The 14,781-nt window shown below is 39.3% G+C and overlaps 1 protein-coding gene across 2 annotated transcripts in view; it reads left to right on the forward strand.

Annotated features, from left to right (window-relative positions):
• The window catches only part of PLCB1 (phospholipase C beta 1), a 699,301-nt gene that overhangs the window by 558,525 nt on the left and 125,995 nt on the right, over positions 1-14,781 (forward strand). For both annotated transcript variants that reach the window (XM_081257138.1, XM_081257139.1), the window contains exons 13-18: positions 1,601-1,685; positions 3,017-3,194; positions 7,857-7,924; positions 10,170-10,266; positions 12,420-12,504; positions 14,093-14,217. In XM_081257138.1, the coding sequence (XP_081113264.1) occupies positions 1,601-1,685; positions 3,017-3,194; positions 7,857-7,924; positions 10,170-10,266; positions 12,420-12,504; positions 14,093-14,217 (638 nt within the window). The remainder of the gene's footprint in view (positions 1-1,600; positions 1,686-3,016; positions 3,195-7,856; positions 7,925-10,169; positions 10,267-12,419; positions 12,505-14,092; positions 14,218-14,781) is intronic.

Raw genomic sequence — 14,781 nt, forward strand, 5'->3', positions numbered from 1 at the left:
AACCAGTCCCAGTGCTTTCCAGGATCAGTTCTCCAATTGGTAGGTTTTCCTCCCTCGGTCATAATGCTGGGGAAATCTGCAGGATATTCTGAGGGCTACATGAGCTGCCCAGTAAAATCTCTTACAGGTCAAAAAAGGCATGATGAGAATTTGGGAGTTTGTCATGTAGGTCTTCTCTGAATCTTTCCTTTGCCTCCCCTTGCAGTTCCAAGAAAGCAGTGACCTTGGGCTCATATTTGAAGCCCAGAGAATTCATCTGATCCCAAAAATATATGTTTTTTTAAAAAGGGTGATATAAATAGTGTTTTTCCCTGTAGACCATCGCAGTATGATTTGAAACCACAAAGCACCCCCCTTCCCAGGAAAAAACAGTTCACGATCCAGGTTTAACAGTCATGGTAGAAGGAATGAAAATAAGAATCACATTTTATAATCGATTTGAATTGTAGTTAAGAAGGATTTTTATCACTTACCTATTCTTACTACCGTCCCACTTCTGCTGAAACATATTAACATTGCAGCACATAGAGACAACTATTGGAAATCAAGTCCGACAGCCTATAGGTCAAAATCACAGTCCATAAAACCCGATGGAATTGGATACCTTTATAATGATGTTTAACACCCTACAGAATGAGAATTGCTTTTTTAAAAGGTCAAGGGAAGCAGGAGTTTTGAAAGACTAAGGAAGTTCCCTCATATCAACTGTGTTTACATGTAAGCAGACACTCCTTTGTCTCTTCTAGCTGGTGGAGCCTGCCTTGCATCTCTAGGATCAATCATCTTACATTTCAAAGTGTTTTCATCTATTACTTCACTTCATCTTCTCAGCATCCTCTGCCCCTTTCCAAGAACAATTACTTTCCTCTGCGTTTTATAGATCCCGAGTGGTTGAGAGCCTGGAGCTCAGCTCAGTGAACCCAGCAGCTCCAACCTTTTCCAATCAAACCAGGTTCCTACTGGCACCTCGTCAGGCTAACACCACATTTGCTTCCCTCTAGTGCACAAAAGGGCTGCAGACACCCTTCCCCAAGGTGCCTGCGTCTCTTGTCTTTCCTCCAGGTCCCCCTCCCAAGTGGACACACTTCTGCCTGTCAGCCTTTTCTCGTCTGCATTTTGAGATTCTCTCTCCCTCTCTCTGTCCAGCTCCCTCTCCTCTCTCCCCTCACCTCCTTGTAAACACTTCTTTGCAGTGCAGCTCTGTCCGTTAGACACATTTCACCCAAGAATTCACGTAGAGTTGAATGAGTTACACCCCCCAAGTATCTGGCACTTGACTTAGAATCAGGACCTTAAGCAAAAGGGACTGAGTCTCTAACTCTGCGACATTCAAACCTCCAGTGACAGGCAGGTGACCTTCTATCCTCTCCATCTACGTCCATGCCGCTCATCTTTGTGAAGAGCCTCCTCTGCCCACTTGTGTGTGGCATTCAAATCCACACAAGTCAGAATTGTAAACAGGGATTTAGAATAATAAAGACAATCCTGACAGGTAGGAGGAGGAAATGACCTGTCTCTGTAACTGATAACACAACGTCATCCTGTCTGGCCTCTTTGAATAACCTTCTTGCTTCCTTGCTTTCCTTCTCTCTCCCCTCAGCCCAAAGCAGCAGGCCAAGATGGCAGAGTATTGCCGGCTGATCTTCGGGGATGCCCTTCTCATGGAGCCCCTGGAAAAGTACCCAGTAAGCAGTTTTGATGCTCATCCCGAAGGAATGCACACCTTCTTTATGATTGGATTAGGGAGAGACTTCCTTACATTCTTTCCATGTTTATGTTTCTTGGTATGAGTTGACAATGAGCCCTCTGACCAGTGGAGGCCGGCAGGGACCTCCTGAGGGGGACAGACCTGCATCTGTCCTCTTCCTCTGCCCACAGCTTTCTCCCTCCCTCACTCCCCGATGTGAGCCAGTCAGGACTGCAGAATTCCCACAATCACAATCAGCCCACAGAGGGAGTCCCAAGGGACAGGCTCTGGCCACCTCCCAGGGAACCTCATCACACCCCTTTGAAAGAAATGGGTCAGCAAAATGGGACATTGAAGGTGGCACAATGACATTCCGGCCTACCCCTGCTGGCCACCCCTCACTTCCTTGCACTCTCCCAGCTGAATCCAGACCTCCTATTGCCGTGGTAACAATCCTTGCTTTGAGAAGGAAAGCAGCAGAAAGATCGTCAAGTAGCCTCTTCCTTCTTCAACGCTTTCCCCAGTCTCCACACATCCTTGCATGATTTCATATCAGTCCCTGGACTGGTTGCAAGTGAAGAATAGAGGGCCTGCTTACAGGAGTTCATAGATTTCTAAAAATAACCTGTTTTGGGACTTGCATACGTGCTGTCTGTTACAATATATAACCTTCTCAAGGGAAATTGATTTTCCCATAGATGTACAAGCTGGACACACCAGAAAGAAGGCTTGCAGATAGCTTGAATCTCAGGGCAGCCAGGAAATCTAAAGCCACCTGGTCCACTTCTGCTGATGCCAAGAAGATGTGCCACTTAACTACCTCGTGCCAGGATGAGGATTTTGCTGTTTGCAAACTGCATCTGAAAAGTTGATTCTAAGGGCTTGCCTGGAAACACCTGCCTGTCTTTACCATCCTCCTGGCAGATGCCACACTCTAACTGGCTTCCATCCTTTGAAAATCCAAGCCAAGGCTGTACTATCTGTACTAAATCACGATGGTTGGATTCAGAGGGTCCATCAGAAAACTCATGAACCTTTAGGTTAACATGCCAAATCACCCAGTACATTTCTGTGGTGTTATTCATGTAGATTTCTCATGGAAAAATAATTACAGTACAGTAATTAAAATATACGTTTCATGTGAAAAAAGCAAGAACTATGAACTACTACATAAGACACCCTTAGAGCAACTTAATGAGCTGTGTTGAGGTAGTAAAGAATAATATAGAAGCCCTTGGTATCTAATGCAGTCCTGGGAGTTTGTTTTGGGGAAGGAACTTGAAAGGAAGAGACAGTGTTTTTAAAGAATGTGTCTTTTCTTTCCATTAGCTGGAATCTGGAGTTCCTCTTCCAAGCCCTCTGGACTTAATGTACAAAATTTTGGTGAAAAATAAGAAGAAATCCCACAAATCGTCAGAAGGAAGTGGCAAAAAGAAGCTCTCAGAACAAACCTCCAACACGTACAGCGACTCCTCCAGTGTGTTTGAGCCCTCGTCCCCAGGAGCTGGTGAGGGGCTGGTGGGCTCTCATTCCCCTATTATGTATGGATTTAAGAATTGCTGCCCTGGAATTAACTTAGAAGGACTTTTAACATTTCTACCTGGCACAGTTTTAGAACGTGTTGTTTTTTTGACTTCTGTTATAAACCTGGAGGCTTAAAACTACACAAACATATGAACACCCAGTTCTGCAGGACAGAAGGCTCACATGGCCCCACTGGGCGAAACTCTAGGTGTCAGCAGGGATGCTTTTGTTTCTGGAGGCTCTAGGCAATATTATTCCCTGCATTTCCAGCTCCTAGAGGCCACCCACATTCATTGGCTTGTGGCCCCCTTCCTCCAGCTTCAAGCCAGGAATGTCCCATCTCACTTCTTCTGTCATCGTATTTCCCTTGGACCACAGCTGGAAAAGGTCCTTTGCTTTTCAGAACTCATGTCTTTCCATTGGGCCCATCCAGATAATCTAGAGTAATCTCTTGCATTTCAAGGTCCTTAACTTAATCTCATCTGCAAAGTCCCTCTTGAAGTGTATTCACAGGACACAAGAGATATTCATAGGACATGGGCATTTTGGGGGAGGCCATAATTCTGGCTACCACATAAGCCAAATAATCTTTGGAGTGACCATGTTATTTTAAGCTTCTCAAGCGAAGGGATCCCTTGACATTAACCACAAGTCTGGACACAAGATATTCATCAAATGGATTCTCATTGATGATGTGCTGAAGAGTTCTGGGCCATTCAACTTATCCATATTCTACAGAGCTCTTTTAAAATATGAAATGGTAAAGTTAGTTGAATTATCTATCAAAGCTACTAGGTGATATTTACTGTCACTAATTTTTGGTTTAGATTTAAGTTGAAATAGATTTTTGTGATTGATGATGAGAAAAGAATTCAAAGTGGTCACCCATTTCCTTTGAATTATTTGTCATTTAGTCTAAGTTCTTTTCCAACTCTAGTCAGTGTCTTGGCAATCTTAAAAGTGCATTACAGATATGTTCACCCTGATTGGAGGGTGAACAAGTAAAGGAAACTTTAAGCGTAAATCTAGAAAGTTCTTCAATAAAAAGTTTAGCTAACCTTGGAATAATCATTTTTGAAAACTGTTTGGCAGCATCTACAAAAGCTAAGCTGAACATATGCATATGAACCCCCTCTGCCCCAGAGAATTCTATTCCTAGGTATATACGCAACAGAAATGCATGTAGATGTTCACCAGGAGACATTGGTGAAGAATTGCTTAAAGCAGCACTATTCAGAATAGCCCATCAACAGATAAATACAGGGCTTCCCTGGTGGCGCAGTGGTTGAGAGTCCACCTGCTGATGCAGGGGACGTGGGTTTGTGCCCCAGTCCTGGAAGATCCCACATGCCGCAGAGCGGCTGGGTCCGTGAGCTATGGCCGCTAAGCCTGTGCGTCCGGAGCCTGTGCTCCGCAACGGGAGAGGCCATAGCAGTGAGGCCCGCGTACCACAAAAACAAACAAAAAAAGAAAACAAAAAAAACAGATAAATACATGTGCTATATTCACCCCATGGAATAATATGTAGCAATAATGATCTACAGTGCATACAACAATATGGATGAATCTCATTTTAGAAACATAATGTTGAGTAAAGAAGTCAAATGCAAAAGATAAGTATCCACTGTCTGATTCCATCTATATAAAGTACAAAAACAGCAGAACTAACCTGCACTGTTAGAAGTCAGGAGATGGTTACCCCTCGTGAAAAAGTGACTAAAAGGGACCCAAGTAGGCTTCTGGACACAGTTATGTTTTGTTTCTTGATCTGGGTACTGTTTCCTAAGGTCTGTTTGGTATGTTAAGGCACTGTACACGTGTGGTATGTGTACTTTTCTGTATACTTATCACATGTCAAGTAAAAGGTTTAAAAATAATTTTAAAAAATTAAAATACAAACTCTATGGCATTCAGGAAAAAAAAGCTTGGCCAAGACTCTGATTTATCTTTTCCTGTATTTTTCCATTACAGTTACCAATTAGTTTTTTCTCCCCCCCACCCCCGCAGCTGCGTTGGGTCTTCATTGCCGCACATGGGCTTTCTATAGTTGTGGTGAGCGGGGGCTACTGTTAGTTGCGGTGCGCGAGCTTCTCATTGCGGTGGCTTCTCTTGTTGTGGAGCATGGACTCTAGGCGCCCGGGCTTCAGTAGATGTGGCTCATGGGCTCACTAGTTGTGGCTCGTGGGCTCTAGAGCACAGGCTCAGTAGTTGCGGTGCATGGGTTTAGTTGCTCCACGGCACGTGGGATTTTCCGGGACCAGTGCTCGAAACCATGTCCCCTGCATTGGCAGGCAGATTCTTAACCACTGCATCACCAGGGAATTACTTTTATTGTTTAGATTAACATCCTTGTCCACAGATGTTATGTGATTCCTTGAAAGAATTTTTTTTGGGGTAGTTTTTAAATGTGTGTTTCAAACGTTATTACACAATTCTGATTCTTTTTTCAAAAATAACTTTTGTTCTCAGTGAAAATGTTCTTTTTGAAGTTTTGGAAAGAAAAGTCACTAACAGGCCACCTATTTCTCAGCACGATTCTATCTCTAGTTTTAGCGAGTAAATTGTATCTTCCTTTTCATGTGGGAGCTTGTCGTTTTACCATCTGCCTTCCCCAGTTCTCTTCCCTCTTATTAACCGGATGCATAACACAAATAACAATTTTTAACAGGCAGTGAACATTATTGCTTAGTTCAGAGAAAGAGCAGCAATCTGTTACTAATTTGGTAGATTTCCTAAGCTAGCCCCATACTCTGTTGTGCAATTTTCATTTATTTCAATGGAAATTTTTGGACATTTAAATATGTAGGTAGGGCCCTGAATAAACAGCACTGCTAATTTACCATTTGGTTTGTAGATGTTTTCAGTATTGGGAACTCAAATAACTTGAAAAACATGTTTCTTATATCAAAGCTAATCTACTTATCATGGCGCCTGTTGGCCAGATCTTCCCCCCAAGAGATCCAGTTGTTTGCCTGTACACTTGTCTTAAAGAACTAGAATATATTTTTTTAAATTTTTCAACAAGATTCCTCCAGAAACTTATAAGGGAGAAATCAGGTCCCTGCTCATAGAGCAAAGAATGACAAATTCTTTCCTTTCCACATAAACTAGAGAATGGCCTGATTATTTGAAATTCTGGTGTGTTGCTAATGTAAAATGAAGCACTGTCCTGCTAAACTTCTTAAATTACTCAATAAAAAGAACCCCTTCTCTAATTAAATAAATAAATAAATAGCTACAAAAACTTGAGGCTACAAATTTGACTCTAAAAAATTTTGTGTCAACCTCCTAAAAGAATGTCTCTAATAGGATGACCTATGTTTTCTGTTCAAAGTGGAATTGGTTCCCCTTATTAACTAACCAATACTAACATCATAAAGCAGTTGTATGTGGCTTTCTTTAATAAACAAGCTGCAAATAATAAGCCATGCTGGTCCCAGACATCCTTTCCCTCTAAAGGTTACTTCACTAATGCTAACTGCTATCATTAGTAATCGATTGAACTTTGTCAGCCAAATGAAAACATTTATAAGCTTCTTGGAGGCAGTGCTGTGAGCAGTGTCATTGATAGAGATTGCGCAGGGCAGCTAATTTGTAGAAGGCAGGGAGGGGAGGTACTGGCCCCTGTAGGTTGCCTCACTGTTGAACCAATATTGCCATCTTCTGGGCTTATTATCCTATTGCATTGTATGGACCCTGACAGAAGTCAAATCAAACAATTTAAAAGTATGCTTTCTTCACTTTATACTTGAAAATCTTTTTACATAAGTGATATTACTGGGTCTGACTGAATCCCAGAGCTGGGAAGAATGTAATGCCTCATACCAAGCTGGTGGAATCATCCACCTAAACTTTGGAGAGAAAAACAATTTATTGAAATGACTGTATATTGACTACATGTGAAGCTGCATTATATCTGACTGAGGTAGATTTACAGGCATAATTATTTTAAGAGTTCACCCATTTTATCCTGCCATCTTAAACAGAACATCTCCATTTTTAAAGCTATGTGCATTGTTTAGACAACAATGCCTCCATCAAATAAGCCTGCAGGCAAATCATAAGATACAGGTGGTACCTTACAGTTTTGTAGAATCAGGTGTGCTACTATAGCCTCCATTCCTGTCCCAGCTCTTGTCCTCTACCTCGGCTTCTGTGATGTCCTCTCTGGCCTTGGAAAAATAGCTACAAGGTCACTGAGCTCTGGCCAAGCATCACACAGAAGAGTCAGGACCAGGAAGAAGAGGGAAATGTGGTAAAGTGATAGTTTATCTGTTTTAGGGTCATGGAGACACTAAAATAGAATGTATACATCAAACTAGGATATGTGCACCAGAGAGAGCTAACTGTATAAGATGCCTTATGTTTTGTAAAACATATAGATAAAAATGTAAAGACAAGCATCTTTTATAGAACTTGGAAATTTCAAATGGTATTCACAAATCAAATTTAGAAAAATAAATCCATATTCAAAATGTCAGTATAATTCTGTGTAATTAATAAAATTAAAAAAAAAACCCAAAAGAATAACTTCAGAATGGTGAAAGGCCAACTTCCAAGGAAATTTTGGGTAATGCGCATGTCACATGTGCCTCGAACCTGTAAATGCTTATTTACTTCATGATCTGTTATTAAAATTTGACAGGAGAAGCTGATACGGAGAGTGACGATGATGACGATGAGGATGACTGTAAAAAGTCTTCGATGGATGAGGTAGGTTTCTAGGGCTTGACTTCTGGTCACAGAAGCTTTCAGCTAACTTGCCCATCCAGACTGCGCCCTCTGGATTGTAGCTCCTGGTCGCCTTCTGCCATCTAGTGGTGAAAAGAGTTTGAGAAATGAAGATGCAAACTGGTCGCTAGAGGAACAAGCATTGCATTAAGCAAAGTTCTCTATAAGGAACAGTGTTGCTGAGGCTGCCTTCCATCATATGTGGTATGTTGAGAATGAATTCAAAATTTGTGACCTCGGGCTTCCCTGGTGGCGCAGTGGTTGAGAGTCCGCCTGCCGATGCAGAGATCATGGTTTCGTGCCCCGGTCCGGGAAGATCCCACATGCCACAGAGCGGCTGGGCCCGTGAGCCATGGACGCTGAGCCTGCGTGTCCGGAGCCTGTGCTCCACAACGGGAGAGGCCACAACAGTGAGAGGCCCGCGTACCGCAAAAAAAAATAATAAAAATAAATAAATAAATAAATAAAATTGTGACCTCCAACTGCCCGCTTCAATTTTTGAGGCAATTAAATGGATTGGCAATGGTCCAGAATCCAGAGAAGACATGAGCTTTGGAGAAATGTTTATAAACTCGACATTAATTTCGTTGTTATAATTTTGACCCTTTTTTGGCTTATGGGATCTTAATTCCCCCACCAGGGATTGAACCCAGGTCCCCGGCAGTGGAAGTGCAGAGTCCTAACCACTGGACCGCCAGGGAATTCCCCATTGTAATTTTAGAACCACTAGCAGTATCTACTGACATAAGCTCAAGCTTCCCAAATAACTTCATCAGCTCAGAAATATTAACTGCACAGAATCCAGAAACAAATCAAGGATAGGTCCATTGGAATTTTAAAACTTTGTTTTAGTCTTGTTCAAAAAGTTTAAGCTGAATCTGCTTTCAAATATATTGGAAAGTATCTGTCTCAGTATTTGTATCTTTACATTTTAGTTAATAAAGATAAATAACAAATAATAAGTTGTTCTCACATAATGTTCTTCCTCTTATAATTATTTCCTTTAATATAGTCTAAATTTTTGATTAATTATGTTTCCCCACTAAATTTCAACTCAATATCCAGAAGGAAAACTGTTACAGAGTAGTTTTTCCAGAATTATTTCAATTGTGTAAACTTTTTGTCAGTGATTTTTGATCATTTTAAAACTATCTTACTAGCTGGATGGCCGTTTGCAAATGAATATTTTCCAATTAATATTTAACCTTAATATTGCTACAGAAGTTTTCAAAAGAAACCATGTCTCCATGTAGTTTCTCTTCTAAAAATGGGAGAAAATATTAGATCAGCCTACAGAGGTCTGTCCACATGAATACTGCAATATTGGCTTTCTTCTTTCTTAAATACTTTATCAAAGTGGTATGTAATACATAAGAGTAGCTAAAGTAACACCAGGTTTTACTATGTGCCAGATACCGTTCTGAGCTTTCACATAAATTAATTCATTTAATAATCACAAAAACCCTACATGCTGTTGGAACTGATTTTATCATAATTTTACAGGTGAGCAAGCTGAGGCACAGAACAGTTAAGTGACTTGCCCAAGAATGCACAGTTTCTAAGTGGTGGGCTTGGGATTTAAAATTAGACAGTCTGGCTCTAGACCCTGAGCTACTGACCTGCACTGTTTTGGGCTGCTTGCCTAATAGGTGCCCAGGAACCAGAAAGGGAGGAACAGAGGAATGTTTGTAAAAAAAAAAAAAAAAGCAATATATGTTTGCCCATCCCCACCCACTTCCACCGGCAACGTTTTTCTATAACAGTTCGTGATTCAGCCAGTGGTCACCTACAACTCACTTTCGTATTGTACAGTGAATTCTTGGTATGTAACTTCAGACATCACCTGTGGACTCCTTGCTTTGGCAGATGAGACACAGCTCAGGGCTTCTTAAACTTTGCTGTGCGTTTGAATCACCTCAGTAAAATTCAGACTCTGGTTCAGGAGGCCTGCGCAGGGGGCTGAGAGGCTGCATCTCTCACAAGCTCTCAGATGGTGCTGATACCGCTGGTCCCAGAGTGCCCCGGGAGCTGCCCCTAAACCTCCCTCCTCCCATCCTGCAGTGTGTAACGTGAGGTGTTGCTTTTCCTTTCTCCCGTAATCCATTTTCTGTTGGCGATAATCGTTTTCAGAAGAGGCGTGAAAATCTGCTCTCTTGGGTCATTTGATCATTGCCCTGGGAAAACATAATGCTGACTCTGGGAACGTTATTTTTACTCCTGCTTCCAGGGGACCGCTGGGAGCGAGGCCATGGCCACAGAAGAGATGTCTAATCTGGTGAACTATATTCAGCCAGTCAAGTTCGAGTCATTCGAAACTTCAAAAAGTAAGTTTTCCCTGGAGAAAAAGCCCTAATGTAGCATATGATGAGTATATTTTAAACACAAGGTTATTAGACCAAAAAATGAGATGCTTATTAGAACTATTCTATGAAGTCTTGAGTATATGTGTGAATTTACTATCTGTTTTTTTGTATATCTAAATAAATATATATAACTATATATAAGTATATTTTATGTATATATATATATATATATATATTTATAAAACCATATGAAAAAGTATTCCTTGATATGTTTTCCCAAAATTCTTAATAGAGCTAGAGGCCATACGTGGTTATCTAAAAGATATTAGACCAGAGTACAGCTAACTGAGTATTTTACATTATTTTTCATTTGTGACCACATGGGCATTCCATCAATTATATAAATGAGAGTGTTGAAATAAACTATTTAACCATCCCCTCGAAAGGAAGCAATCAGAGACTTGATCAGTCTCAATATTGAATAGAAATAAAACCAAATCAACCAGTTCATCCACATTCCATTTGTTCAGCCTATGTTTTATATATTTAGGAGAACATATCATTAACTTCACATTACTTGGTGTTTTCCGCTCATCCAACTACCCATCCATACTGGATGCAAATTATATATGTACATTATCTCTCCTCATCCTAGAGAAAGGAGCCCTTTTATCAAATCGCCCTTTGTGTTTGCATGAACTGTAAAATACTATTAGGTTAAGAGAATCCTTGGGACAGTTTAGCTACTTTTATAAGCATATGCTCTTAAAAGCTGAATTTTTTCTTAAACACAGCAGTCTCTTATAAAGGAGAGTTTTATAGATATACTAAACTCTAAGCCTCTACATTAACACACTTATGTGTAATTGTATAATTTTTCCCAAAGAGTCTTAACTTCATAACATATGGTATCTAGATCTCTACAACAAAGAATTTAACTTCCAGTAAGATTTATACATAAAGATTTCAACAGTTTGTTTGATGTTATAATTACTGGTGTTTCTTACTACAAGCTGTTCGTTGTGAAACATACTATAAAGTAGTTATTTTTATATTACTATAACTTCCTTTGGCTGTAAAATGAGTTTTCGTAATTCATGAGTCAAAAGCTCCCAGACAAGTAGCTAAACTGAGAAGGGGCTGATATATTTAGGTCCTTAAGAACCTGGTGACAACATCACCAGCGAAAGATTTACAAACAAGTACTTTTCTCCCTGTGTTTTATATCATTTTCTCACTTTTTTAAAAAGAACACTGCACATATTTCACAAAGAATGTATTAAATTGACTTAATTTTAATTAGCAGTCATGCTTAAGATAGTCATATGAAAGGCTTTAATTATGGAAAGTGGGCATCAAAGAGGAAAGATGCCTCAAGGTAACTCAGTTTAAATCACCGAGCTCCAGATAACACATCTTAGTCTGTATGTAACAGTGTGATTTCTTTCTAGATGGGAAGAGGACAGAGAAGCTGTTTGACTCTTAATCTTTCTAAACTAAGATAACTTTGTTTGGTTTCTCTCACTCTAATTGGAAGCTTAGCTTTCACTTTCAAGATGTTTCTCTGTGTCCAAGAATATTGAGCCCTCTAGTACATTCACCTCTACAGCCTCTGTCATCTAATCTGAAAATGAGGCTATCAGACTGGAAAATGTCCAAGGAGACTTCTGCTTTAAAATAACAAAATTCTTATGTCAAATTAGTTGTTTCTAAAGGGTCTCTACAAACTTGAGGCAATGACAGTGTGGGTATAAAAGAGAGTCAGCATCTAGCAGGAGTGTACACACGGTCTGTATTGTTAATTCTCAGTGATGGCTTCCAGAAAGCAATCTGAATGGATTTAGAGCAACAGATTCCCACAGGGCCCCTGCTCTTTTGACAAAATAGCTTTCCTGGCCACACTCTCCAAGTCTAAAATTCATTTTCCCACCCTAACGCCATCATGTCCCTAACTTGCCCAACACCTGGCCCAGGTAGCAAATATTAGAAGAGGCAAAACTAAGACTCAACTTTTGTTACAGGTAAATAGTCCACTGAAAACAACATTAAATATAAAAGTTGTTTGAGGATTCTTTGCCCTCAACTTCACAGAACATTTGTCTACATCTTATGTGCTATCATTTATAATATTGAATTTTATTTCTCACTTTTTGTTGTTGTTGTTGTTAACTCAGAAAGAAACAGAAGCTTTGAAATGTCTTCCTTTGTGGAAACCAAAGGACTTGAGCAACTTACAAAGTCTCCAGTGGAATTTGTAGAGTATCCTTGATTTGACGGACGTCTGCTGAATCGACAGGAGTGAAATGGTGTTATTTGTTTAATTTTTTGTCTTTAACAAAGGAGAAAGGTGCATGAGATGGCTTAAGTCTGTCACCTGGGCAATAAATAGTTTCAGGTTTCATATGTAATGGTGAGTGGGATAGTCTGGCATGTGGAAAAGAGAACTGGCCTTGGAGTAAAGGAAGCCCAGATTTCCAGGATACCTTCAGACCACCAACCTCTTTATCCCTTGGTAATTTGCATAATCCTTCTGAGTTTTCTCACCTGTAAACAGAAATGATGATACCAGCTTTATGGCTTGCTGTTGGGTTATGGACAACATATGTAAAATGTGTGTGTATGCTTTATGCATATATAAAATATGACAGGTATAAAGTGTATATATTATATGTATATAATATAGACACATTTTTGGTGTCTCACATCCTTGCATGTAATAGATGTCCAATCGAAAAATAGTTGGGATGATGATGATGAGAAAATACATTACTAATAATGGCTTCGTTTGATACTCCTGACAACACAATTTTTTTAGTTTTTATCCCTGAATCAAAATGAAATGACACAGATCTTTAAAATTTTTTCATAAAACAAATATTAAATGTCCCAAACAGCCCAATTTCATGAAAGTCCTATAATAAAAAAGTCACCTTTAAAACTCATCAACAATAGAGGAAACAAGTGTAAACTCCATAAGCAAAGTGACAGTACATCATGATCATTAGTATTCATCAAGTACTAACTATGTGATAGACCTTTTGTTATATGTCTTATTTAATCCTTACAATAGCTGTATAATGTAGGAATTCACATCTTTTATCGATGAGGAAACTGAAGCACAGAAAAGGGAAATAACTTGTCTTGAATCATACAGCTAACAAGTTCCAGAATTTAAGTTTCAAACTCTATTTGGCCTAACTCCCCTGCCGAGCTCAGAACCTGAGCTAACCTCTACCAAACTTGGTAATAGAAATAGTCAGTTGTGTTTTAAAGACATAGCATCCTTCAATAACTAAAAAGTTCTCAGGATGGAAAACTGATGACGGTAGGAACCAAAATATGAGACAAGGTCAAAACCTTCTGTGCTATATTTACCTTGTTATCAATCATAAAGAGTACCACAGTCTTGGCCAATAGCATTCCCTGAGAAGGTTAAGAAAATGAGCAGAGAGCATTTCAAAAATAGCCGTACAGTTCATGATATCTGCTTCTGCCAAGCACAATATCATCCTGTCACGTGACTTGCTATGCTTGGACTTCCTCATGTGTCTTTAATTGCTAAGCCAGTCCTTAATAATCTCCACAAAATCACATTGACTCAACCATCTTTGCACCTCATTACTTTTCACCCACAGGGCTCTGCAAAGGTGATGCTACATTTCTATTATAAAAGCACATTTATTCTGTTTGTTCAGAAAGCTTTTTACCTATTTCACCCACCAGCCCAGTGAGATCATCAATCTTTAATTCATTTCCCCAATGGAGAAAGATGGAAGGCAGCTTCTCAGCTAATATTATTGGCTAATTCTTTTTATAATTGTATTCACTACTTAACATGATGGTCCAGATATAACAAAATGCAGCTTAGCAGGATATATCCAAAAGGAACACGTGTGGATTCATCCAACTACATGCCCCAGCTCTTCTGGAATGCAGGCTGCCAAATGGTTGCACTTAATTTCCAAACAGTGGGTAAGTAGCACAATTAATGTTCATTTCCTTTCTATTATAAAGCCACATCTCCCCGTGGCTTTATAACCATTCCCAAGGAGAAAAAAACTGTCAGACTTGACTGAAAAAACAAACAAAAGCACATTTTCATAAAGGAAATACCATTGCAAAAAAAAGTGAATTTTGAAAATTGAGAAATTGTCTTCAATGGTTTATAAACAAGTCTTTATTTCTACTTGTTTTGCATTATTTTCAAGCAAAAACTTTTATGCTTTTTAAAGTAATATGTATTTATTATAGAAAATGTAAAAAATTCAAAAATACCATAAAGAAAAGAATAAAACTGTGAGGAATGTTACCACTCAGAGATTCAACATTGTTAACTTTTGGCATTGTAATCTGTAAGGTTTTTTGGATACGCATATACATGCTTTTTCACTTAATAACTTGTTTAAATATATATATCTTTATATATATTTAAATGTGATACAGAGACATGAATTTTAATAGCTGTATATTAAGCACATCTCACAATTCACTAAAACCCATTTCCTATCACTGAACGTTAGGGTATTTTATTCCTGC

This window comes from Mesoplodon bidens (genome assembly GCF_964165515.1).
Source record: "Mesoplodon bidens genome assembly, chromosome: 15".
NCBI lineage: Eukaryota > Metazoa > Chordata > Mammalia > Artiodactyla > Ziphiidae > Mesoplodon > Mesoplodon bidens.